At 43.5% G+C, this 25904-nt stretch overlaps 1 protein-coding gene across 1 annotated transcript; it reads right to left on the reverse strand.

Moving 5' to 3' along the window:
• Positions 1-20483: 20483 nt before the first annotated feature.
• Positions 20484-25878, reverse strand: LOC147637905 (uncharacterized). Its single transcript, XM_086799748.1, has 3 exons — positions 25275-25878; positions 25000-25146; positions 20484-21278 (listed from the first exon to the last, which is right to left on the reverse strand). The coding sequence occupies exons 1-3, from the start codon at positions 25730-25732 to the stop codon at positions 20924-20926; spliced, it is 960 nt and encodes a 319-aa protein (XP_086655874.1). The 5' UTR covers positions 25733-25878; the 3' UTR covers positions 20484-20923.
• Positions 25879-25904: the final 26 nt, after the last annotated feature.

Here is a 25904-nt window from a genome sequence, read left to right on the forward strand (position 1 = left end):
GCTTGACCTTTCTACGCTTGAGCGCACTTGTAGGAACCTCCTCTTGGTCTCTCTCATAGTCTGAATCCTCCTCCTCCTGTTGCTATGGTACTTGTGTATCAAGTTCCTCTCGGGTAGGTAGGGGACCCTGTCCTGGTAGTAGGGTCTTGCTACCTATGGTGTTGCGCAATGTAGGAATGTTTTCACCAACCCAGTCGAATTGTTCATCATCAGCCTCTCTGTCTTGATCTCTGGGGTGGCTGCATTGTGGGGTCTTCTTCACATGCTTGCTCCCACTAGAAGGGCCTACCTGTGTGTGCGCTGGTGTTGCTGCGGGAGGAGGGTTGGTTGACTCTAGTGATCCCATTGGGCATGTCCTAGAATCCAAGGGGTCACTCTCTTCCGTGGTGTCGCTAGTATGTGATCGTTGGGTGCCTTGCACTATGTTTTGTGAAGGCATGGTAACACGTGCGGTGTTCTTTGGTGCGTGCCATATCCATGTATGACTATGCTAACGTGGTGATGTGCTTGGTGTCCTTACGTGGGTGTCTACGTAGATCTTGAGCTCAAGCTCTCTAAAAAAGTGAAATGAAAATGAAGTGAGAGAAGGAACTATTAATAGTTTTTTTTAAGAGAAAAAAAACCTAACTAAACTTATTTTCTTAGCCTTATTACATCTAGATTTATGCTGGTGCGTGCACAACCCAGCGCCTCCCTTGTCTCCTCATTCATGCACGCTAAGCACCATGCCTATGGGGAGCATTGGTCTACAACCATTCAAGCTGAGCATGACTTTTTGCAGCCTTGCGTGCCTCTTGTGCACAAGCTTAGATTGTTGGGCCCGCTCCCTAACCAATACCCTTCCGAAGGTTGTGCGATAAAACCAATTGAACATCTCTTGTAGATAGTTTGTACATGTCCCTCTTGCAGAAGCTCCACCTCCATGTCTTGTATTTTTGAAATAAACCCCTCTTGCTTTATAATGTGATTTCTCCATCCCTTGGGTACTCCACTGTGTCGAGCGATCCATACTTGTTCATGAAATACGGACCATGCGCATAAACTATGTGCTGTACAGATGACAATAGAATTTAATTAGAAAAAGTCAAGGTTAAAACACCAGTTTATTTTTTTACTGTACAACTTACCATATAGTGTGTCACTTTACTCTCTCCCCAAGCACACTTTTGGTGAACACTTTTGCGTTCATCACGAGTACCATTTGGCGTTGCTTTGAGTCATTTGATAAGTTCCTCTAGCCTTTGAATCTTTGCATCCTTCTCCACATTCTCTACGAGGATCTCTTTCATTTTATATGATGATGTTTTAAGTCCTTTTTGACATTGTAAAAGGCTGAACTGTGATGCTTGCAATTGAGATTGGAGAATATGGGTTTGCCAAGCTCCACTTGTAGTCAATCTTCTACAGTATCCTAACAAGCCAAGCTCTCCTTCACCAACAAATTGCATAAAAGATGATAAATTACGGAAAGGAGGGTTTGCTCTTAATGGAGGGTCAACTGGATAGAGATGCCCATCAACCCAAAGATCTACATTTTTCTCCTTAACTATCCTACGAGCTTGGACAGATTGTGCATCAGTAGGATGGGTTTTTTTAGAGCTGCCATACTCTTCAGGAATACGAATGTGTAAATCAACCTTCCATTTTCTAGCTCTACACTTGCAAAGGCTCCATAGCTAAGCAGAGGAAGAAGCTAAAGCAGAGAGATCCTCATAGGGGGGGGAGAGAGAGAGAGAGAGAGAGAGAGAGAGAGAGAGAGAGAGAGAGAGAGAGAGAGAGAGAGAGAGAGAGAGAGACTGTAAAACTTTGCTGTTGTTGCAGGTTTAACACAAATCCGTTTTTCTAAGTAGAAAATGATATTTTTGATATACAAATATACTAACATAGAGTTTTTCATCAATAAATTACATTTATGAGAAAATTTAAAAAATAATAATTTTTGGGGTCCCCACAATTTCGGGATCTCATGGATGTAGTGGTTCCTGATAGTTAGTTATGTTTATGGGGTTGTGGGGACCTGACAGTTAGTTATGGATGTACTGGTTCCTGACTGGCTTCTGACGTGACCCTTGAATTACAAGCTTTTTGGAGGAAAAAAATTATTTTCATCATACATATTGGTTGGGTGGTGTTTTTTCCACCTCAAAATGTTAAAAAAAATAAAAACTAAAAAATTTCACTTTTTGGGGCTCATCTAAATACGAGAATGTTTTGCTGATGTGGAAGGGAGATATGGTGGGAGTTAATGAGAAAGGAGATTTCAAACTGACAAGAAAGATTCAATTTGTAGAGAGTGAAGATAAAAAATTCAAAAAGTAAGAGAGAAAGTATGAGAAAAGGCAAAAAGTAAGAGAGAGAGTATGAGAATATTCCCTTTAAAAAGTGAAACTAGGGGGGTATGGCTAATGTGACAAGGCAAAAAATAGGGGTCATCATAGCCTTTTCCCCCCTTAAGCCCAGCTTTTTAAGCTCTAATCCCTTAAAATTAGGAATCCTTAGGAGGTCCTTTTTGGGTCCAAAAAATTCCTAATGCCAGAGATCTAGTTCTACTCGAGAAACATCTCCTCATCTAATGTACCTAAACGCATGCTTACTAAGCTAAGAATTATTTCTGGTAGAAATATTAACTTTCAAATAGCCCGAAGCTCCTATGGTTCCTACATGCACACTTTTAACCTTAGTTGATGTGGGTTCCAACTCGAGGTTGTTTAGCTTCACCTAGGTCTCATACGAGAGCAAGTTGTGACTTGCCCTCAAGTCGATCATTGCAAGGAGATTAGTTGTGTTTCCTCCCACAGAGAGTCTTACCCTTGGTTGCATAGGTTCTATCTCAAGGTCCTCGTCTCCTTCGATCAAGGTTAGAGTAGCCATGTTTATGTACATGTTTCCACTTCGTTTGGCCTTAGCATGGACTACTCTGGCCTTAGCCTCATCTTGTGCTTCTTTCTTTGACCTTTCTTATCTCAAATTTTCATGTTTTTTCTTTCGTGCATGTTCTAGCATGTCTTGGGTTAAGGGGCCCAAAGTATTTCTTGAGTTTGCTACCATTTATGTAGCCTTGCATCTCAATGCCATCAATTGTCTCAATTTGAGCTGCACCTTGGGGGGTGAATTCTGTAACTCTGAATGGCCCTAACCCTCGGTATTTCAGTTTTTCCTGCTTAGAAGAACTAACCCCATACATAAGGACTAGGCCGCCTTTGTGTAGCTCTTTAGATTTCAAGTTGTGGTCAAACCACCATTTTACGTCAGAGCTTTTCACAATCATGCCATGTAGAGCGATCACTCTAGTCTCATCGAGCTTAAATTCTAATTTAACCAATCTTTCCACTAGAGCATCACTCTAGTCTCATGGAGCTTTTCTAATTCAACCAATCTTTCCGCTAGAGCATTCTCCCTTAGGCGTTCTTTGACAGCTATCCTCAAGTTGGTGCACTAAATATTCAATAGGCATCATTGCCTCAATTTCGTAGGATCTCCCATATACACTACAACACAATGCTGCCATACACGCATTTCATACACGCGATAAATTACGAACGCGTGTATGGTCGCGCCTGTATTTGAATGGAATCGGGCGCGTGTATTTTAGCATTTAAGTTCGCGTGTATGTTTGCATTTATCAACGCGTGTATAAACGCGTTTATATACACGCTGGAATACACGCATCTATACACGGTAATATTCACGGATTAATACTCGCTATTATACACGGATAAATACACGCTATCAGAGGTGAGTCACTTTGTCCTGTGCCTTGTCAGATTTGTTTATGCTATTTGCTCTTTGCTCTTTGGGTTTGTCTCCGTCCTTTTGTTTATGCTAGTTGCACACGATTGGGTGAATGGTCCTGACAATGGTCCTTTTATAAGGACATTCTGTCTTTGTCGGGGGTCGGTCTTTTTGAAATTTTTTTTTTGCAGGTCGCGTGTAAGAACGCGTGTAAAACCACGTGTAAACTGTCTGCAGTGTCTGTTCACGCGGATATACACACGTTTCTGGACGGGTGTATACACGCGTTTCTGGACGGGTGTATACACGCGTTTTTTGACGGGTGTATACACGCATTTCTGCAGAGACTGCGTGTTAACCCATGGCGGACGCACTATGTTTTACGTCATTAATTTAAATATTCTGAGTCATGGGCCGGGCTTGTCGGCACCATATGTTAAGGATAAAGGGATTGGGTGATCGCCGATGAGAGGCGCACCTTGGATATCAGTAGGATAAGGGTTAGGGTCGGCCGGCCATGTATGGGCGCCCAAGTGTGAACGGCCAAGTCACCTATAAGAGTCAAATGTAACCCTAAAATCCTCATTCTCATGTGTTGTGAATACAAGAGTGCTCTTGCCTTATCTCTTTGGTTTCCTTCTCCTGCGTGTGTGTGTGAGAGAGAGAGAGAGAGCGAGAGAGCGATCGAGCGCACTGTGTAGCGGCACGGCGGCGGTGGCGAGGCGGTAGAGCGGCGCGACGGCGGCTCCTCCTTCACGGCTGCGACGCGGGAATCCTTCAAGGCGGCGGTTGAGCGGTGAGTGACACACCCTTTGGCATTCTATTTGAGCTTCCTTCCCTGGTTGTATGCTTGCAGCCATTCGTGGCTCGCATACGGTGCTCGGCAAGTCCCCAGCCATACCTGTGCGACAAAAGCGCACATTTTTGGCGCCGCTGCCGGGGAGTTGCCCTGCACTAAGCTCCAGTTTGCAGCTCGGCTGTGTGTTTGTTGTTGAGGTGTTTCTGTGTTTTGCAATCTCTGTTTCTACAATTTGTCTTCTGCATTTTTGTTTCTTTTGTTATTTTTCCGCTCCGCGTGTGGGCGCATGATCGGTTATCTGGTTTTCTGCGTGTGAGGGGGTTTCTGAATCCCCAGATCTGTGCTGTGTGCACGAACTGCGCTGCGGCCAAGGCTAGAAACCCTAGAAAACTTATCCAAAAAAACAGAAAATAAAAATTCTAAAAAATAAAAAACAAAAAACAAAAAATTAAATTTTATTTCGAAAGAAAGAACCAAACGTGTGGAGAGGAAAGATTTTCTAATCAGAGAAAAAATTTTTGAAAAGAAAGAACCCCAATTGACTTACGACCCCGGCCCCGGCTCCGGCCCCCCGGTCTCGGTCTCGGTCTCGGTCTTTTGATATATATATATATATAGGAGAGTGAGCCTCCATAGCTTTCTCTCAAGTGAGAGCTTATGGGAAGTCGTGCCCTATATGTAGCCCACTCCCCAAGGAGTAAAGTGAGCATGTGGGATAAAGCCCTCACCCTTTCCTCCACAAGCAAATAGGCTTTTGCCCCTTCCCCCCAAAGGAAACGGACTATTTTGAGGACTACAGGAGCTCTAGATAGGCGAACACGGTGCTGTAAAGCACACTAGGACCCTTTAAACGATACGCTCGTTTCGAGCTATCACACGCCCTAGTCCAAGTTCGACCGTAAGTAAGGGGGTCAAAAACGAGTTAAAAACAATCTAAAAACAAGTAAAAACGAGGTGCAAAATACCCAAGAAACCACTTGTGTGGGCTTCAAGGGTAGTTACCAACACACGTAGGGTACCCACGTCACATGCATCTACGTTCTGGTCGGGTGCTAGAGCCTGAACCACTAGAAAGCGTTTCAGTCTACGCAGGCTCACACCATCCCTCCACGTTGGCATCTTGGCCTTCGGCTGGAACCCAAGGGAGTGCAACCCAAGATCCACGAATAATGGATAGTGACTCATCCTCTGACTCAGAAGCCATGGAAGGACACCCTACCAAGAACCCTGAGGAGACAAGCCAACAAAACATGCCAGTGTGGGCCCCACAACCCGGATCTAGCATGTTTAGTCGTCTAATAGAGACCTTTAGTAGAGCTACACGCTCTGAACATGCGACAAGCGAAGTAAATGAGGAAGGAGGGGTAGTAGATTCGCCATTCACATCTTATGTAGACCCTACCCTCCCAAAGAGTGTCCATGTGGATATTCTACCCACTTCGTTTAATGAGGGCCCTACTGAGCTACCACATTCCGATGCTCTTCCTAAAGTAGAGGTCCCTAGAAGCCAATCCATAAGAAGTGACATTGCGTCCACTTCAAGAGAACCGTTTGGCACACCAAGTCTAGATGGGATATTTCTCAATGAAAATTGGGAATATGATCTACACACGGGTTACACATACCATGTAGGTTGGTTAGAAGTCCTACGATCTACATCTAGCACCACTAATCTAGAGGAGCAACAACACATGATATGTGAGGTTATTCATAGAATTATCCAAATTGAGAGGCAAAATAGGGGAGTGGACCTAGTTTCCACTGGCCCTATGAGGTTTTTGGATACGGGCAAGGCCAAACAACCAACCCTATCACAATTGGAGACTCGGTGAGTCCCATAGACCCTTCATATGTTGTTTCGCCTGGAGTCTCAATGCAGGTTGAGCCCACGAGTAGTAACTTTAGCTTTCCAACCTTGGCTCAACTTTCCATTAGGGAATCCGCAATGCCTACCCCAATGATGAGCATAGCTGAAGGTGCACCTGTTACCGCTGTAGTTAGTACGACACCGCTACCTAGTGGAACAGTACCTACAACAGTGCGTGCCAGTGCCTATCGACCCTATGTACCTATCGCTACTCATGCTCAGTTAGCTCCTATGCCTCTTAGTATGCCAATGGCATATGCTCCACGACCGCCTTATCATAACCATTATCCAAGGGGAGCTAGGCCTAGTCACACATCATATCCTACGTCATTTGCCAACTTACTCAGACCAATGCCAACTCCTATCAGCCAGGCTATCCCAGAAGTGCCTCCACCAACTATGCCTGCTCACTTAGGTGATCTCGCAGCATTTGCTCAGACGATCGGACGATCCATTGCAGAAAACATGCGGGGTATGCCTGAGAGAGAACCTAGAAGCAAGGCAGTACAAGTGGCTAAGCTCACTCAAAACTTCAGTGGTAACGAGGATGTTAGGAAGCACATTGAAGTCTTTGAACACGTGTGTGATTCCTTGGAAGAGCACAATGAGCTGCACAAGTGTAAAGCCTTAGGCTTAACCTTGAGTGGGAAGGCCGGAGATTGGTATCGAACCTTAAGGGTTGAAGAGCGCACTCACTACCCCACTCTCAAGAGATTGTTCTTGAAAGAATACATACGCGAGGGTGTGCTTTGGGGGGTAGCATCTCAACTCCAAAAAGCTGAACGCGAGGAAGGGGAGTCAGTGAGAGACTTTATAAGTCGATTCCCACGAGGACATTTACAATGGCCTAGTCATTAGAGGTCTTACAACGTGGGAAGCAGTCACTGCCAATGCAATCCAGTTAGAAGACAACTTGATGATTGCAGGTAAAAAGGTGTCTTCAGAAACAAAATCCGTTAGTTCGCAAGTATCTGGGCACGAGCCAATGACGGTAAAACCAATTGCCAAGGAGCCCAAGATATCTGAAATGTCTGTGATGACCGACCTTACTAAGGCTCTCCAAGAATACTTTAGGGGTAATCGAGCTCCTCAGAATAGCCATATGTACCCAAGAAGAGAGCAACAATGGTGTTCGGTGTGCTTAGGACCACATAGCACGAGTGAATGTCCCACATTTAGAGTCAAATTCAATGGGAATTGCAATGCATGTGGTAAGTATGGCCATCAATCTAAAGATTGCCTAACACTTAAGCGAATGTTGGCAAACCAGGCACCACTAGCTTGGTCAAACACACCTCAAGTACCCGCGCTAATGCCTGCACAACCTATCGAGCAACCGTCTCACAGCACATAGTTCTAAGGAATCCGAATGTAGTCCAGTCTGTGCCGTTACCACCGCCAGTGCTAGGACCACAACCTCCACATCCAAGGATTACCCCAATAAACCAGATAGGTTGTGAGTCACATAGTGCATGTGGGGATTATGAAGAGGAGATAGACCCTACTGCTCCATACGGGATTGATACGTTTGAAATGATTCCCCAGTACTACATGGAGGATCATTTCGGGCAAGTTAAGCCTGTATATCAAGCGGCTGCTCTCGCCACAAGAGGGCAAAACCTAAATACCTTGGCGAGGAGACCACCTCTTCAATGCTATGAGTGTGGTGGACCGCATCGTGTAGCGGAGTGCCCTAATAGGCTACAGAAGATCGCTACTCAAATGCAACCAAATCAAGGGAGCACATCGAGAATGCCGGTACTTACATGTAATCGTTGTGGCATAGATCATTTGATCGCTCAATGTCCACATAATCCTAATGCACCCAAGATTATGCCATTGAATTTGGTTGAGGTCACCAACCAAGCACGAGGAACCACACCCATTGTACCCGTGAATGTAGTTACACGATCAATGCTTCAAAATCAAAACTACATTCTTGAAGAGAGGGATACTGCATCAATCGCTCAGGCAAAGAAAAAGAAAACACGGCGAAAGAGATCGCTTAATGCCACGAGCTCCAAGCCCAGTTCAAAGACTAACATAGGGACGGGAGACGACCCCGTGTATATGAATGATCCTGAAGATGATTCCGATTCAATAGAAACCATGGGGACCAAAGCCACTACCTTAAGGGAGGAACCCACTCGGGAGCTCAATGACGGAGAATCAAGCGAGTACATAAATAAGGGGAAACAGAAGGAAACTTCCTCAGCCCCACAACCAAGTCAATTAATGCCCTCTCGTCCACCTAAACTGACTGAGACTCCCCAAGACAAGCCACGTGGGCCAAAAACCCTCAAGAAAAAGATTGGTACTTACCCAAATCCAGTTGAGGAGATTGAACAAGTGCAACATTTAAGGGGTTTGGTGGAAGAAACACAAAGAGAACTGGAGCCAAACCCGAGAAAAATCAAAATTCCAGACACAGTGTTTCCTACGCAAGTTCAACCTCACAGGAACCATAAACCGTTAGCGATACCTAGTATCATTCAGGAAGAAAGTGAGGATAGGACATCAGGAAGTGGGCAAACACCCTTTTTGCTTGAACAAATGTTTAGTGAGGGAATGCCTGACCCCATCGAGGAGGAAGTGATTCCATCTTCACCAGTCCCTAGTCAAGGGGCGATGTCTCGAAAAGTACCGCTGAATGTGTCCAAGCTAATGGATTTCATGTCCTCCGAGATCAGAACCACGATCATATCCAAATTATACGGAGATCCTGAGCTATTCTTAGCTCTTCGGGCATTTCTCAATGGAGAACTAAAGGCGGGGTTACCACAATTTGCAAATATGGATAGACCCGACACGCTTCAAGATGAAGGGGAACATTGGGATCTACAACCCAACCTAGATGAAGACTCGGTCGTTGAAATACCTGTGAACAAGTTGGGACAGTACTTTGAAGGTGACGAATCTAATGCAACCCTCCCCATTACTACCAAGGGATTAACTCTAAAGGGAATCCTTGATGGTGGTGCTGGAGTGAGCATTGTGACTAAAAACTGTTGGGAATCTATGGGAAGGCCTCACCTCGAAGTCACAAACATAGTGGTTAAGATGGCAAATGGAACTATTGCTAAACCTATTGGAATGTTAAGTGACCTTAAGATCAAGGTTCTGGGATACAAGGTACGACATACCTTCATTGTAATGGATTTCTCCAAGCATCCTATGTCATATTAAATGATCTTAGGACGTCCTTTCATGAGGGAAGCACAAATGGTGCATGACTGGTCGAAAAACCATGTCTATCTACAATTCCAGGACTCTGTCATTCGAGTTGATCTTGAGAATGGTCGTGCGCATCCTTTAGGAAGCAAGGTTATCATTGATAATCGATCAGATACCACTATTCACTCCGCCCCATTAAGGTATTGCTATACATGCAAAAAAGAGACTGATGATGGAAAAGATTCTCCTTACATGGATGTCCTACCGGGTATGACTGAGTCGGATAACGTGGATTGGGTACACCTAGCGGCAACCATAGACACATGGGGAAATAGAGGCACAAGTTGGGTAACACCTGAGGGGCAAGATATGCCACCGTTAGTGCCAATAAACATGATAGGTGTTATGCACTTGACTCCTGATGGCGAGAACGTGGCAAACTCCACCGACACTAAAAGTAGCGAAGACTCTGACCAATGCAACTCTGAGTATGAATCTCAAGAAGAAACTGACCCTGAGCCTGATGGGAAAAATGAAATATTCACCCAAATGTGGAATCAAGGTGCTCAAGGCCTAGGACAGTGGCCTCCTGCAGTTCATCCGAAAGTGAAGATCGACCAAGTGAGTCCGAATCTGATAGAAACAAAAATCAAAAACTTGGTAAGAAGAAAACGAGACATAAGCGCCAACGCTATCGAGCTAATGTACGCATTGCAATAAACAAGGAAAGATCCACTGCAGAATGGCTCAGTTATGTAGGAGCCATTGATGCTCATCGAAAGATAGCTAATAATTGGGGACAATATCTCCAAAGTGTCATGTGGTGTATTCCGCAACCTCATGACGTCGCCCAATTAGAAATCGAAGAGAAGCCGAAACTAAGTCGTACTGCAAGAAGGCGGCAAAACCAAGAGTTGGCTCAACAACAAAAGGAGGCGGAATTAAAAGAAAAAAAACGGGCACAACAAGAACCAGTAGACTTACACCCCGCACCCGAGCATTTCAAATCATTCACCACAGGGGAACGTAAAGTAGTCTACACAAAAGCCCAACGAACGCCTACCAATGGGAGTAGCGGTGTCTACGATGGCCCTGCGGTAGTTAAGGAGATAGACTTAGCAGATCCGGGTGAGGAGTCTAAACCAGTTTTTATTGCTCAAGACCTCACCAAGGCGGAAGAAGCTGCACTTACGAAGCTTCTTAAAGAATTCAAGGACATATTTGCTTGGACATATCATGATATGAAGGGTGTTCCACCTTCGGTGGTGCAACACACGATTCCAATGATTAGCACTGCTAAACCAGTCCAGCAACGTCCCTACCCAATGAATCCTAAGTACGCAAAGATTGTACAAGAGGAAATTGAAAAGCTTGTAAAATGTGGATTCATATACCCTATTGAGCACTCAGAATGGGTTTCTCCGATAGTCATCATACCAAAGAAGAATGGGAAACTCAAAGTGTGCGTTGATCTCAAAAAGGTTAATGCAGCCACCAGAAGGGATCATTACCCCTTGCCATATTCTGAACATGTGCTTGAAAGAGTGGCAGGCAAGGAGGCATATAGCTTTTTAGATGGGTACTCGGGTTACAATCAGATCACAATTGCAGTCGAGGACCAAGCTAAAACAGCATTTATCACGGAGTTTGGAGTGTTTGCCTTTCGCGTCATGGCTTTTGGCTTGACCAATGCACCTGCAACATTCCAACGATTGATAAACACAGCCTTTAAGGAATATCTAAGGGACTTCTGTGAAGCTTTCTTAGACGATCTTTGTGTTCATTCCTCTTGGGATGAGCACTTGATGTGTTTACGAAAAGTATTTGAAAGGTGTAGATTATATCGCATCTCCTTGAAACCTTTCAAATGCCAATTCTGGGTTAAACACGGAGTTATCTTAGGGCATATAGTGTCCAAAAATGGGATTTCTACTAACGAGAGTAAAATCAAGGTCATTCTGGAATTACCCCCACCCACCAACTACAAGGGAGTCCAACGCTTTATGGGCCACGTTGGTTATTATCGAAGGTTTATTCTATTCTTCGCCGAGATAGCTCGACCATTGTATAAGCTTCTCATCGAGTTTATTTGGACCGAAGAATGTGACCGTGCCTATGAGCTATTAAAGAAGGCCTTGGCGAGTGCTCCAATCTTGAGAATGCCTAACTGGGATTTACTCTTCCATGTGCATATTAATACATCACACTTTGCTATTGGGTGTGTGTTAACTCAACCTGGAGAACATAAGCTAGACTACCCCATTAGCTTTGCCAGTTGACAGTTGAACGATGCTGAGATGAACTACACCACTACGGAGCGAGAAGGGTTGGCAATGATATATGCAGTAAGGAAATTTCGTTATTACCTCCTTGCCACCAAGTTTGTTTTCTATGTGGATCATCAAGCATTATTGTATCTGGTAAACAAACCATGCTCCACAGGAAGAATCACACGATGGCTATTGATTCTCCTTGAGTTTGATTTCACGGTTGTTGTGAGACCTGGCAAGAAACATGTTATGGCTGATCATTTGTCTCGCATACCTAATGGTGAGGCTCCTACGGGGGTTGATGATGACTTACCGGACACTTCCCTGTTCATGGTGGAGACAATGCCTGAATGGAGTGAGAAGATTGTTAACATTTTGGTTAATGGCTTTCCACCCACCAAGGAGCTTCGTAAAGATCTAGCTCGAAAGCTAATCAAAGAATGCGAACCCTATTGCCTGATAGCTGGGACTCTTTATAAAAGAGGAAAGGATGACGTTCTTAGGCGTTGTGCCCGAGAGGATGAGTATCTATACATTTTGCAAGAGGCACATATGGGCGTAGCCGGTGGTCACTTCTCAGGAGACTTAACTGCGCGAAAGATCTTACAATCAGGGTATTAGTGGCCCACTATGTTCCAAGATGCATCACTCTTTGTGAAGGGTTGCGATGAATGCCAACGATATAAGAAACCCCAGAGGAAAGATCAGATGTCCCTACATCCAATCAAAGTAAACCAACCATTTGAAAAGTGGGGTTTAGACTTTGTAGGTCCAATTAGCCCAGCGGCCCGAAACACACAATCTCGCTATATTATTGTGGCCACTGACTATATGACCAAATGGGCTGAAGCGAAAGCGACACGTAAGGCAGATGCGAGGACAACAGCCAAGTTCCTCTTTGAAAATATAATCACACGCTTCGGTTGTCCTTTTGAACTTGTGAGCGACAATGGTACGCATTTTATAAATGAAGTGATTAAGGAGCTCACAACAAATTTCATGATATCCCATCATAAATCTACTCCTTATTATCCGCAAGCGAATGGCCAAGCTGAGAGTACCAACAAGACCTTAATCTCTGTTTTGACAAAGACAGTTGAAGCTCATCGCACGGATTGGGATCTAAAGCTCACGACAGCTTTATGGGCCTATCGTACTGCGTACAAAGTGGCTATTAATTGCACACCATTCAAAATGGTATATGGCCAAGAAGCAGTCATGCCATGGGAATTTGTCATTCCTAGTCTTCGTGTTGCTACTCAAGAGGGTTGGGATGGTAATCCCTTAGTAGAGCGTCTATATATCCTTGAGCGGCTAAACGAAGAAAGACAATTGGCTGTATACAATGCCCTTGTGGAGAAGGATAGAAGGAAAAAATGGTTTGATCGCCATCTAAAGGACAAGGACATCAAGGTTGGGGATAAAGTCTTGATGTATGGAGTGCGAAACAAAAAGAAGAAGCTCAAATATGCTGGTAAGGGACCGTATAGAGTATGTGAAATTACACCGCAAGGTACCATCAGAGTGGAGACTCTCGACGGAGTTGAAACCATTGGATTCCTTAATGGGAGTAAATTCAAAAGATACTATGACCCCCTAAGCCAAGAGGAGTTACATGCAATCCATCAAAAGAAGGCAGCTAAAGAACAGGCTGAGCTTAAAAAGATACAAGCAAGAGTCGAAGCCAAAGAACATCAACAGCGTGCTAGGAGACAACGAGAAGCCAACTTGGGAATTACGCAAGTATTTTTTGAGGAAGCAGAAGAGGATGCACTGGAATCTGACCCACCTCTAAGGTACCCAATTGAGTTACAGAGTCCTTACGGGGAGGTGCTGTATAATGCATTATTGGATACAGGAGCTCAACACAATTTGCTATCATATGGCGTGTGGTGTCAACTGGGAAAACCACCTTTAACCAAGAGTTCTATCCAAGTTCAAGGAATCAACAAGAAGAAAACCCCTGTCTTAGGAATTTTGCACACTCCGGTTGCTTATGACAAGGGAACCATAATTCAAAGCTTTTTGGTTATGCCTGCTGGTACCATGGAAGGGACTGTAAACTTAGGGCGCAAATGGATGATGGCCACCAAGTGCAATATCGATTGGGCAACTAGACGAGTCACAACGCAAGAACCAACACTCAGTCTGACCGCTCAAAATCCCGCACCTAAGTCATTAACTCAAATGCTAGATAATGAAAAATCACAAAGTCCAGTGGCAAAACCATCTTTGATTGTTTTCCACCCCTCTAACGATTCAACGCCAAGAGTGGAAACAGGCAAGGTGGTCCCTAAAGCTTCGCTTACTATGCCAAAGAGTACATACAAATGGGTCCCCAAAGCTTCGTTAACAGCTACTTCCCCTGCTCAATCTCGTTCAGCCACCAAGAAGCGTCGTAAAAGGAAAGCAGCTACCCACCCGAGAAAGGGCAATGTGCATCGCGATGGATCCCTAAAAAATTATTAGTAGCCCAAGGGTACTACGAGGGAAATGACCAGATTTGGGTCCCTAAACATAAGCTGAATCCCTCTACATCACCTGTAAAATCTTGCAAACCAATTGTTGCCACCCCAACGATAATTCAAGATCGTGGTAAGGGAAAGGTAACAGAGTGCTCCACACCACTTCTTCCAGAGTTAGTTTGGATTCCCAAACGATATCGATCATTACCACCTAGCTCAGGAAGGGGGGAGCCACATGAAGCTTCTAGCTCCTCATGCCAGGCACACGCTGATATAGAAGTTTCTACATGCTCTACACCTACTCTTGCCAACACCCAACAAAAAACCGATGAGTCTACGTCTCCCCTTGTAATAGTATCGTCGGAAACCATTTCCTCCATTCGTCAATGGGAGCGTACACTACCATCTCTACAATTGAATGTGGCCACAAGGGTCATAAAAAGCTATCTGCCCACATCACAACCTATGACCCGCTGGACAAATTGGTTCCAAGAGGCTGCAACATCATTGCAAATAATATGATCTACCCAAGGAAAGGGGGAGCATGTACTCACGCTCGACATTCTAATGCTTCCTCCTTATAACCTTCTCCCCTGACCATGTAATTGCCAAATTCAAGGGGATGTATATATATAGCTTCATACATTTAAAAAAAACAAAAACAAAGAAAAGAAAAACAAAAAATAGTAAAAAGAGCAAGAGCACAAAAACAAGAGAAATATCCGTAAACAATCAAGAACTAGATTGTCCTGTCATAAACCTACTGATGCTATATCTGTGTTTGCAGATATGGCAGATGCCCCATCATCATACACTTCATCCACTCCTACCTTTGGTGAGAGGTATCATCTGTACCTTTCTCAGATATTCCACATGTGCTATCCTGTAATTGAAACTGAATGGGATCATATAGATGTACTAGCCAGAGAGGAAAATATTGAGGAATTAGAATGGCTAATTCGCCTATTGACCATGACTGACCCCTACTCCATAGAGGACATATCCCCGATAGTCCAATGCTTTCCTTTTCCACAAGATGACTATCCTCGCATGGTTACATTTTTGATGAGTTTATGTGGATGGGAAAATGAAAAGGAAATATCTGACAATGATGAATGGACGGATGAAACTCATGGTACTACTGAGGTTGACTTTATTTGTTTGGATGATGCGGATAGAGGCTTAGCCTTAGGGCTAGAGCCAGGACTCTACAACATCCTCTTACCGTATCCTCAGTAGTAGTGTGGTGACTGGTAGGTAGGTTAGCGTTTCCAAGTTTTTTCTAGTTTAGATTCCTTAAACAAATCTTGAAATTTTCACACTGATGTGCCTCTCGAGGTATAGTACTTGTTAGTTGATTGTACAGGTTAAAAAAGTTTGAGGTGGGTTCGCTTTTAAGTCCTGAGACTGCCGCAAAACGTTCATCAAAATATATCTACATCAAATTGCAAGCTGTCTCATCGAATCAAGGAGATCTCCAATTACAAGTGTAATTCTTCCATACCCACTCTCTTTCGTTTTTACTGTTCAATTAATTTCATAAACTATAAGGCATGACCACATGGAAATTGTCAATGTACTACTTAGTTTTTGAAGTTGCTTGCATACTAGTGTAAATCATTAATGAGCTTAACTTTATTGGAAATATTCCTAGGCAGCATGACGTCTTTAGTTAACCTTGGAATACGATTGTCTTAGGTCTAGGGTCAAACCATCTTAATGTTTGAACACCTGGCTGTGTGTGTGTTGACCTCTAGGACATAGCTTTTACCCCTTGTCGTAAGGATGTAAGAACACATTTTAGTTCAGGAGCGAAGATCAAAAGAAACCAAAAAAAAAGCCTACAATAAATGGCAATACAAGTCTATGATGTGCTTTAATGTTGGACTATCGCCTTATCGATACTTGGTAGGCGAGGAGTATTCTACTCCAGACCGATGCCTTGGTTGGTAGGGGGTAGCCTTGCCTAAAGTGAGCTAATAGATTCCTGGATAATGCCTTGTGTTAAACATGGTACCAGGATCGATGTTAGTTTTGCCTTAGGAAGGTCGCCATTGTGTGTAAAAATTGTCACGTGCAAAAAAAAAAAGAAAAAAAGAAAAAAAGAGAGGCAAAAAGCTCCTGTAACTCTGATGTTTCTTGTTTCCCTAGGCTTGTGGTATTAACTTGTTCTTAGAGTAGACACAGTGTGGTCATGTGTTTATTTATTAAGCTTGGTTATTTTCCTTGACTTAGGCCACTTATAAACCTTGATTAACCGTTGACACCTTGCTTACTCTTGATTTACTTTCAATAATTCTAAACTCCTGTTAATTTGCTACACTAGCTCATTCATGTGACCCTTAAACTAAGTTCTCATAGCAACATCCATTGTGGTCTAGCATGCTTGAATTTCTACACTTTATATCTTTTGAATTCTAGCATACTTTCACTCTACTTCCCTATTTTGCAGACGGTCTACCACAACAACCCTCTCGAGCTTACCATACCATAGCTTCCGAGGACGGAATCTACATCAAGAAGGGGGGCATGTTAACCCATGGCGGACGCACTATGTTTTACGTCATTAATTTAAATATTCTGAGTCATGGGCCGGGCTTTTCGGCACCATATGTTAAGGATAAAGGGATTGGGTGATCGCCGATGAGAGGCGCACCTTGGATATCAGTAGGATAAGGGTTAGGGTCGGCCGGCCATGTATGGGCACCCAAGTGTGAACGGCCAAGTCACCTATAAGAGTCAAATGTAACCCTAAAATCCTCATTCTCATGTGTTGTGAATACAAGAGTGCTCTTGCCTTATCTCTTTGGTTTCCTTCTCCTGCGTGTGTGTGAGAGAGAGAGAGAGAGAGAGCGAGAGAGCGATCGAGCGCACTGTGTAGCGGCACGGCGGCGGTGGCGAGGCGGTAGAGCGGCGCGACGGCGGCTCCTCCTTCACGGCTGCGACGCGGGAATCCTTCAAGGCGGCGGTTGAGCGGTGAGTGACACACCCTTTGGCATTCTGTTTGAGCTTCCTTCCCTAGTTGTATGCTTGCAGCCATTCGTGGCTCGCATATGGTGCTCGGCAAGTCCCCAGCTACGACCTGTGCGGCAAAAGCGCACACTGCGTTTCAGAATTCATGATTTGCAGGCAACACAACTGACTTGAATGTGAGTCAAGAGATAGCCCATGATGTACATGAAGATGTTTGTTGCAGGTTCTTTATGGATATTCCAGGTTCTTCATCCGATCCATTTGCGTACAGCAATTGGCTGATGGAGATGCTGAATCATTTTGGGCGCCATCTTGGTCCGGTTGAGCTTACAGAGTATATGTATGCCCATCCCCCTCCTTCCCTGCCTGGTGTCTATACCCCTACCGCGAGTATCCAGGGCACTCCAGTGCCGTCTATTCCTCCGAGTTCGACGAGACGGCATGCAGCTTCTCCTCTTCCACGTCCACCGAGGAGACATACCTCTTCCCAGACACACTCACGTACACCCTCACAGCCACCATCACGTGCTCCCTCAGAGCCACCGTCACGTCAGGGCTCACAGCCATCGTCACGTAGACAATCCCCAAGTCGTGACTCCACCCGCAGCAGTAGGAAGAGTGGGAGTGGAGGATGCGGCGGGTGCTTTGGTGGGGGAGGTGGGGGAGGTAGTAGGGCACGCGGTGAGAGAGGAGATAGAGGGAGAGGAGTTAGAGGAGACAGTTCGGAAGAGGAGGAGATGAGAGAGATGGAGAGAGTGGTTTGCTATGATGTGACGGATAGGGGCGGGATAGTGATGGATGCGAGGGGGAGGGAGGTAATGGAGTACATGCGTGGGGTAGTATCAAACTCATATAGAAATTATTTTATTAAATTTAAAGATCAAAATAGCCGATTAGTTGGGGAAGTGATAGAGGCTGTACATAGTCGGTACCCCAATCCCCCACATGCTACATTCTCGGATGTATGGGGAAGGACGCGAATAAGGGAGATCTTAAGTAATAAAAGATCTCACCTTAAAAAACTCGCGTACGATGACCGGCTAAATGTAGCTGCGGGTGGCTATCCTGCCGAGAAACCTGCCACTGCGCACAAACGCGAGTGGAAGGAGGCAAAGAAACGAGCAGAGGGTGGCGTGAAGAGCAGGCAGCATGTGGAGGCACGACGGATCCAGATGGAGAACATTGGATCTTCGCATTTCGGATCTGGCTGCGTCGAGTCATGGGAGGCAGAGTTCGTAAGTATCTTGCCACTTTATTTGATTGTTTACTTAATTCATTGATTCTATGATTGTTTTAATCTTACTAATTGTGTTGATTATGATACAGCGACGGGTTACGGGGAGGAAGCCCACAACCCACAATACTGCGTATGCTCGTCGGCATAGCAGACGTGACACGTGGGCCATCTTCAGAGCCAAGGGACGTATTACGGACGCGCAGTTTGAGATGGCCATGAGACCATACGGTCGACAGGTACTTGAAAATTCTAAACGAATGGTTTTGGTTTATTGAATTACATATATATATACTTATATACTATATATTACTTGAACAGGCACAAGCTGCTGATGATCCACCGGCCGCCGCCTGCAGAGGGTGGACGTGAGCACTACTCATCGGACATTCCGACCGATGTGAGCTCATCTGAGCATGGAGGGAGCACCGAGTCATCATCTGGGTCTGAGTAGTACTCAGACTTATAGTATCACATTCCATATTGAGGATGTGATTGTATATATTTTTTTGTAAACTCAAGCCATGGGCTACTTCGAGATATGGACTCCCTTGTATACATGTATGAAATTTTGATAGTAATATTGAATTGATTGATCGATAGTATTACATTTATGTCTGTCTTGAATTGTGTATTGACAATGTATGCATTCATGTCGTTCTTGTCTTAATCTCCCTCGTGCATATGTTCTTCGTGGATGGTCTAATGCACAAAAAAAAAAATCCAGAGAGTGCTATTGGGTGCTGGAATGCTGGAACAGTATTCAGGCACCAAATAGCACTCTCTGGATTTTTTTTTTGCTCTCTGTTCGCGTGTATAAACACGCGAACATTATTGGGTGCTATTGGGTGCTATTGGGTGCTGGAATGCTGGAACAGTATTCAGGCACCAAATAGCACTCTCTGGATTTTTTTTTTGCTCTCTGTTCGCGTGTATAAACGTGCTGGAATGCTGGAACAGTATTCAGGCACCAAATAGCACTCTCTGGACTTTTTTTTGCTCTCTGTTCGCGTGTATAAAATCCAGAGAGTGCTATTGGGTGCTGGAATGCTGGAACAGTATTCAGGCACCAAATAGCACTCTCTGGTTTTTTTTTTTGCTCTCTGTTCGCGTGTATAAACGCATCAAAACTGCTAAAACTCGCGTGTATCTACACAGATACCCTGTAAAATACACGTGTATTACTGCGTCAAAACTGGTAATTACGCGTGTATAAGCGCATCTAAAGTAAAGAAACGCGTGTATAGACGCAGGTATAAACGCGTCTGAGACATCTGAATTGAACAGGACGCGGCTATACACCCGTGTATAAGCGCGTCTAAAATAAGAAAAAGCATGTATAGCAGCATGTATTAACATGTCTGTGAAAAGAACGCGGCTACACACCCGTGTATAACCGCGTCTGAGGGGTGCTGTACACGCGCTTTTACACGCATGTCTGTGGCCGCGATGATACACGCGCTGATACACGGGCCCGCTACTTTTTTGCACAAGTCATTTTTAGCGGCTAGGAGCGCGGGTATGAGCCCGATCCCTTGTAGTGATAGATACAAACAATATGGTACACCCAAGCTCCCCATGGGAGCACCATGTGAGGCCAAATAGAAATCCCAAGCCTCCCCGCCCCCCTCAATCCCCTAAAGTTTCATCTCCTGGCTTCTATTCATTTTACAGATGTTGTGAAAAAGAACTAGATCCTACCATGAATGATGAGGTAGAACAAGTTTTGCAAAGCAAGGGATAAATCGTCTTCTTGAAAATGAAGCATGATGGAGCAAGTAGTAGCTGCAGTGTAGTTGATGCAAGCTACTAGCAGAGTAACAAACCAGACTAGACATACCATGGTATAGTTGATGCAAGCTACTACAAGCTAGCAAACCAGACTAGATAGTAGACATACCATGGTATAGTTGATGCAAGTTGGTAGCATCACATCTTTCAAAAAATCAACATGATTTCTAGAGTGTACTTGATGTATGCACATAACTTTTTATAATATACATGGTGATATAGTTGATAATCCAAAATGTTTTTTCATGTTTTTTTTTTGGAAAGAGTGTTGATTAAGCTAAAAAGGGTTTGATGATGGTGGCTACATCAACCAATCATCTATTCTGGTGTTTGTTTTAAACTAAGACACTGTACCTCTCTTAAAACGACTCAAATGGGTCATGTGTGGTTCACTGGCACTTTCAACAAAATGCGGGGCTGTGGTAGGTAGTTAGTTGTTGTAAGTCCACAAAGACTGAGGGTCTTGTGATGGAGCGAAGTGACATAGTTATGAAAACTGGAAACAGGGGAAGGGCAAGAATTTGAAATAGGTTTTCCCACTAATCACGATTAACGTGAATGTTTTGGGCTATATACACAGAGAGAGAGAGAGAGAGAGAGAGAGAGAGAGGGTGTGCGTCAAGGATTAAAAGGGCCCTGAGCAGGAGCAGCAGCAGCAGCAACAGTTGGGTGGCGGTGGCCGTTGAGTGCCGAGGAGGCGGGTGGTGGTGCCGCAGCAGCAGCGGCAGCCGCCGCCGCCACCGCCGCCGCCGCATATTCATATGGTTGTTGATGCATGTTATTATAATGGAGGAAGTGGTGGGGATTGAGGCGAGGGTAGGAAAGGTGCTGCAGGTGAGATGACGTCGTGGCGCTCTCGCAGAGGTGATTGTGCGTCCCTTGGTATGTGGTGACCACGATGCCTGGGTCCTGCAAGCACCTCTCCACCCGCTTCTTCACTGAGCAGTTGTTGTACGTGCACCGATAGTAGCTCCTGCATGCATGCACGCACACGCACAAAAACATCATCATCATTCCAATGTTCACTCTCTCTCTCTCACACACACACACACACACACACTCTCTCTCAGACTCTCTCTCTCACACACACACACTCACACTCTCTCTCTCTCTCTCTCACACACACACACACTCTCTCTCTTTCTCTCTCTTTCACACACACACACACAAAAACATCATCATTCCAATGTTCTCACTCTCTCTCTCTCTCTCTCTCTCTCTCACACACACACACACACACACAACCTTTCTCTCTCTCTCCGTCGATTGGTCTTTCTAGATCAATAAGTCGATGTTAAAAGTAGTCTCGTCTCGTCTCCCCCCAAAGAAAGAACATACACATTCTCTCTTCTCTCCCCCCCCTTCTCCCCCAAGAAAAAGGAAAAGAGAAAAATAAATCTATTTATTTGCCACTTCTTCTATTTTGCCTAATTCCATTTATTTGCCACTTCTATTTTGCCTAATCCTCTCTCTCTCTCTCTCTCTCTCTCTCTCTCTCTCTCTCTCTCTCTCCCCCCCCACAAAAAAACAAATTTAAGAACAAATTATTACACTAGTGAAAACCCTTTACCCAATCAATCCACTAAAAGTTAGCCCATTGTAATGAAAGAGACCCTACCTAGTAGCCGGTGTTCATTCTTGTAAACTCATCTAACATTGCTACTCCAAATTTCACAATTCTTTCTTGTAAAATTTAAACTTCTTACTCTAAGCATAACTTAAACATTCCTAATTTTAAAGATTTTTAGGATGGACAAGTAAACATATTGAAAACACAAACTTTGTATGTGCATTGTATAATATTTTCTATGGGCTCTACTACCTACTCCTACATAATAAGTCCATTGTCTCATGTTAATATTAGCCTTATGATGTTTAGGATGGGGACAAGTAAACATACCTGCAATGAAACACCCTCAAGTCAAAATGTTTAAGCATCTTCATATGTATTTGGTGAGGCTACTTTAATTTATTCTCTAAGCTAGAAATATACATTCCATTCACTAAAACATCCTCAATTCAAAACATCTTCATATGTATTTGGTGAGGCTTCTTTAGTTTACTCTCTAAGCTAGAAATTTTCCCAGTTATACTTAAAGCTTCATAAAGGAGCTTAATTTTTTTACGATTTGCTTTGTCACACTATTTTGCTAGTATTTATTACATTAACTACTTTCATAGTCATATCCTCACAATAGTTCACTGAAAAAAAATGATGAATTCTTTTCATGTAAGCTACCATTGCTCCTCCCTCATGGAATCTATTGTGAAAGGTTCCACCTCCTTAACCTTCTAAACCCTAGGATCTTCCCTCATTTTCTATATAGAATTTATGTATTTTCTCTATACAAAATCTGAAGCCAAATTTTAGGCAACCATTCATCCTCTAGGGCTCTTCATTGATCACTTTTCAAGCAACTAGCATACATTAAAGGAGTGGAAATACTAGCCAAAATTTCTAAGAATATTTTCCTCCCAAAAAAAACAAACAACCAAAATTTCTAGAATATTACGGTTTATTTATATTTTAAGGAAAATGCCCACTTCAAAGGGTAAAATTTAAAAAAAAAGCATAATAACTTTTAAATTAAATACTATTTTAAGATACATATGATACATAGAGTTTTGGATCAACACTGAGCTTCCAATACATGTAAGCACACCTATGTCTAGTAACATGTCTATGCATTACATGTAAGCGCACTTATGTCTAGTAACATGTTTATGCATTACATGTAAGCACATAATGCATGCTTATAACATGTTTATACAAAACGATAGTATACTAAGATACGACAAGAATTTAACACTGCTTAAGGGTTCACATTTTCACACGCTTTTTACAAACTATAAACACATGAGGTTTTTCCTTTACAAAGCAAGTAAAAAAACTATAGGTTTCGGCCCAAGTGTAAGGTCCAAATTTAAAGGTGTTTTTTGAAGGTGTTTTTTGAAGAACCCCTCGAGTTGCATGTGCATCTAGAGATTATCCCCCGAAGAGTATTCAACTTTTATTTAATTCTTAAACTTATGGTAAGATAATACTTAAAGGAGTACATAACCATTTAAAGGAGTCCTTAACCATTTGTTGACTTATGTGAGATTCAAAGAAGTGTATATTTAATAAAAGAAGTAGACTTCTTATTACATGCTTTTTTGTATTAGAGGTTTCAAATTGGGACTTTTGAAATAATTTCTCATGTTGCCTTCGTGGGCCAACTTTTAGTATGATAACATGCAATGCTTTATCTATCTAATCAAAAGTATTTTCAAAATTTTAAATTTTGGCTTAGCTCAAAATCTAGAAGATATCATGTAGCTAGTTAGATAAATTTTTAAGTAGAGAAGTAATCACCGTAAAATCTCGCTAAAAACCTAGTATACCAATTAATACAAACTTAATCACCATTCTATCTATACAAGAGACATTTACGTAAAGTTTTGACTACTTCTTTCATAAGTTTTCAAAATTAGCCTTAAATTTACAAAATAAGATCTACTCAATAAAATATGACGGTTTTATAATCTCCTTAGAGCAGTACATGTGCTATAAGGGACTTCTACATAGATAAACCTCATGACTAGTGTTGATGGAACTTTGAAATTTTCTCAAGAATAAAATATCAAAAGGAAAAACTTCTTGATTTATTTTGGATATTCACTCAATCAATTAAAGAGAGTTCTTGTAAATGCACAAGTTCCATTACTGCAAACATTTTTTCTTATGAAGCCCGTTTTGTATATTACCATGAGCACACTATCTTGAAAAAATGAAGAGCCTCTATGTCTTCTCCACATACTATCGATCTTGTTGTTGCCAACTCTCCACATTCTTTTTTAACTACACATTGTTAGACTTCTTTCCTTTTAATTTGCATGGGTAAATTTCTCTAAGTCCAAATCTAGGCTAAGGAGCTGCTTTGATAACCCACACAGAGGATACTCTTTTCTATTATATATGCGTGCTATTTCTTGGATTCATCCTGTTGATGCTATATAGGCTCTACAAACTCTTCTTCCACTTCTACCTATATTTAGCGACTTTAACTAGTGGAGCTCGGCTAGAATGGTGAAGGGACGGATTGAAGAAGGCCGGGACGGAATGTCAAATTGCTGAGCGGGGCAAGTTGCATGTGCGCACACATGTACACATGTACACGTGGCACACATGTGTGTGCACATGCGTACACACACAAAACCTAGACACACACATGGGCACGTGCATGCGTGCGTGCACACATAAAAAACAATTTATTATGACTATAAGGTAGGGTTTTTTTTTTCTAAAATGAGAGAGAGGGTATTGAAACACATGCCACAAGGGTTATTTGAACCTTGAAACTCTCTTTTACGAGGCAAGGGGGCAACCGTTGGGGCTAAGGCAGGGGAGGCATATGAGCTCCATATGAGCTAGATTCTTGAGCTATGGGTTTAAGAAGAGGATTTTCTCCTAGCTGCACATTTTGGCATAGTTAAACCCTTATTATATAAACAAAGGTTAGGACTCCACAATTTGAAACTATTAAACCCTAGTGGGCCTCTAGTAAGCGCTCTCTTTCCAATCAATCAATCAATCAAATCAACTACATAAATTTAATCAAATGTGCTAGGGACCCAGCCAAAAGATTACCCAGGTGAAATGTGTTTAACAGAGATGACTCTTAGATATGAGATAATCAGAAGGGGCAGATCACCTGGGATGGGTGTTGTGTTTTACAGCTTTCTGGCCGTATTTCCTCCACCTGTATCCGTCATCAAGGATATCGGTCTCGCTTCTTGTTTGCAAAGCGATGCTGGGCTGCAAGACTTTCTTCTGCTTCTTCCGCTTGCGCTCGCCGCCGCTGCAGTACGTAGTCATGAAAAACTCATCAGAAAGCCATCAATTCACTGATTGCTGCAATACGAGGCTGGTTAAGAGCCGATTAAACCATGACGAAGGATAATTAATCAAGATAGTAGACTATCCTACGCTGTTTCCTCTGTCGAAGGTGAAGGGAGGCGCTCCGCGGAGACGCCCTTATGCAGGCGTTGATCCTCCTCGGCTTTCACTTCCGATGAGCTATTGTCAGCAGGCGATGCATGATCTGCCGCCAGTTGATGGTCTCCGCCGGCGGGCGATGGGCGGAGGCTGCCAATGGTCGAGAATGAATTGGATTCGGAATGAATGGGCGTCGGATCGGTTAAATACTTCAAGCCTTCATGATCATAATCAGTTGGACGTCGACCAAGCTTATCGTCGTCGGCGGCTGCGCCAGCACTAGGCTCTTGCATACCCTTACGATGCACTCGATCACGGGGTACGAATTGGGCTAAGCTTAATGGTGTGGAGGAGGAGACATCAAGGAAAGAGGACGAAGCGGCAGCCGCTTCTTCATCGTCCGTCATACACAGCAACTCCAGAAAACTGGCCTGCTCGTGGCTTGTCATGTATATTGAGCCGGAAGGTCTCAATACACCATCCCAACATCAAAATCAGAATCGAAATTGCAGTACAGAAGCACCCTTCTTAAGGCACGCTGTGCATTTCGATCCAATGAACGAAGAGACTCGGTAGAGGTGGATAATATCAGTGCGACCACGAGAAAGCAAAGGCGCAATA

This window comes from Cibotium barometz, chromosome 6 (genome assembly GCF_041138505.1).
Source record: "Cibotium barometz isolate CiBa-2024 chromosome 6, ASM4113850v1, whole genome shotgun sequence".
Taxonomy (NCBI): Eukaryota; Viridiplantae; Streptophyta; class Polypodiopsida; order Cyatheales; family Cibotiaceae; genus Cibotium; species Cibotium barometz.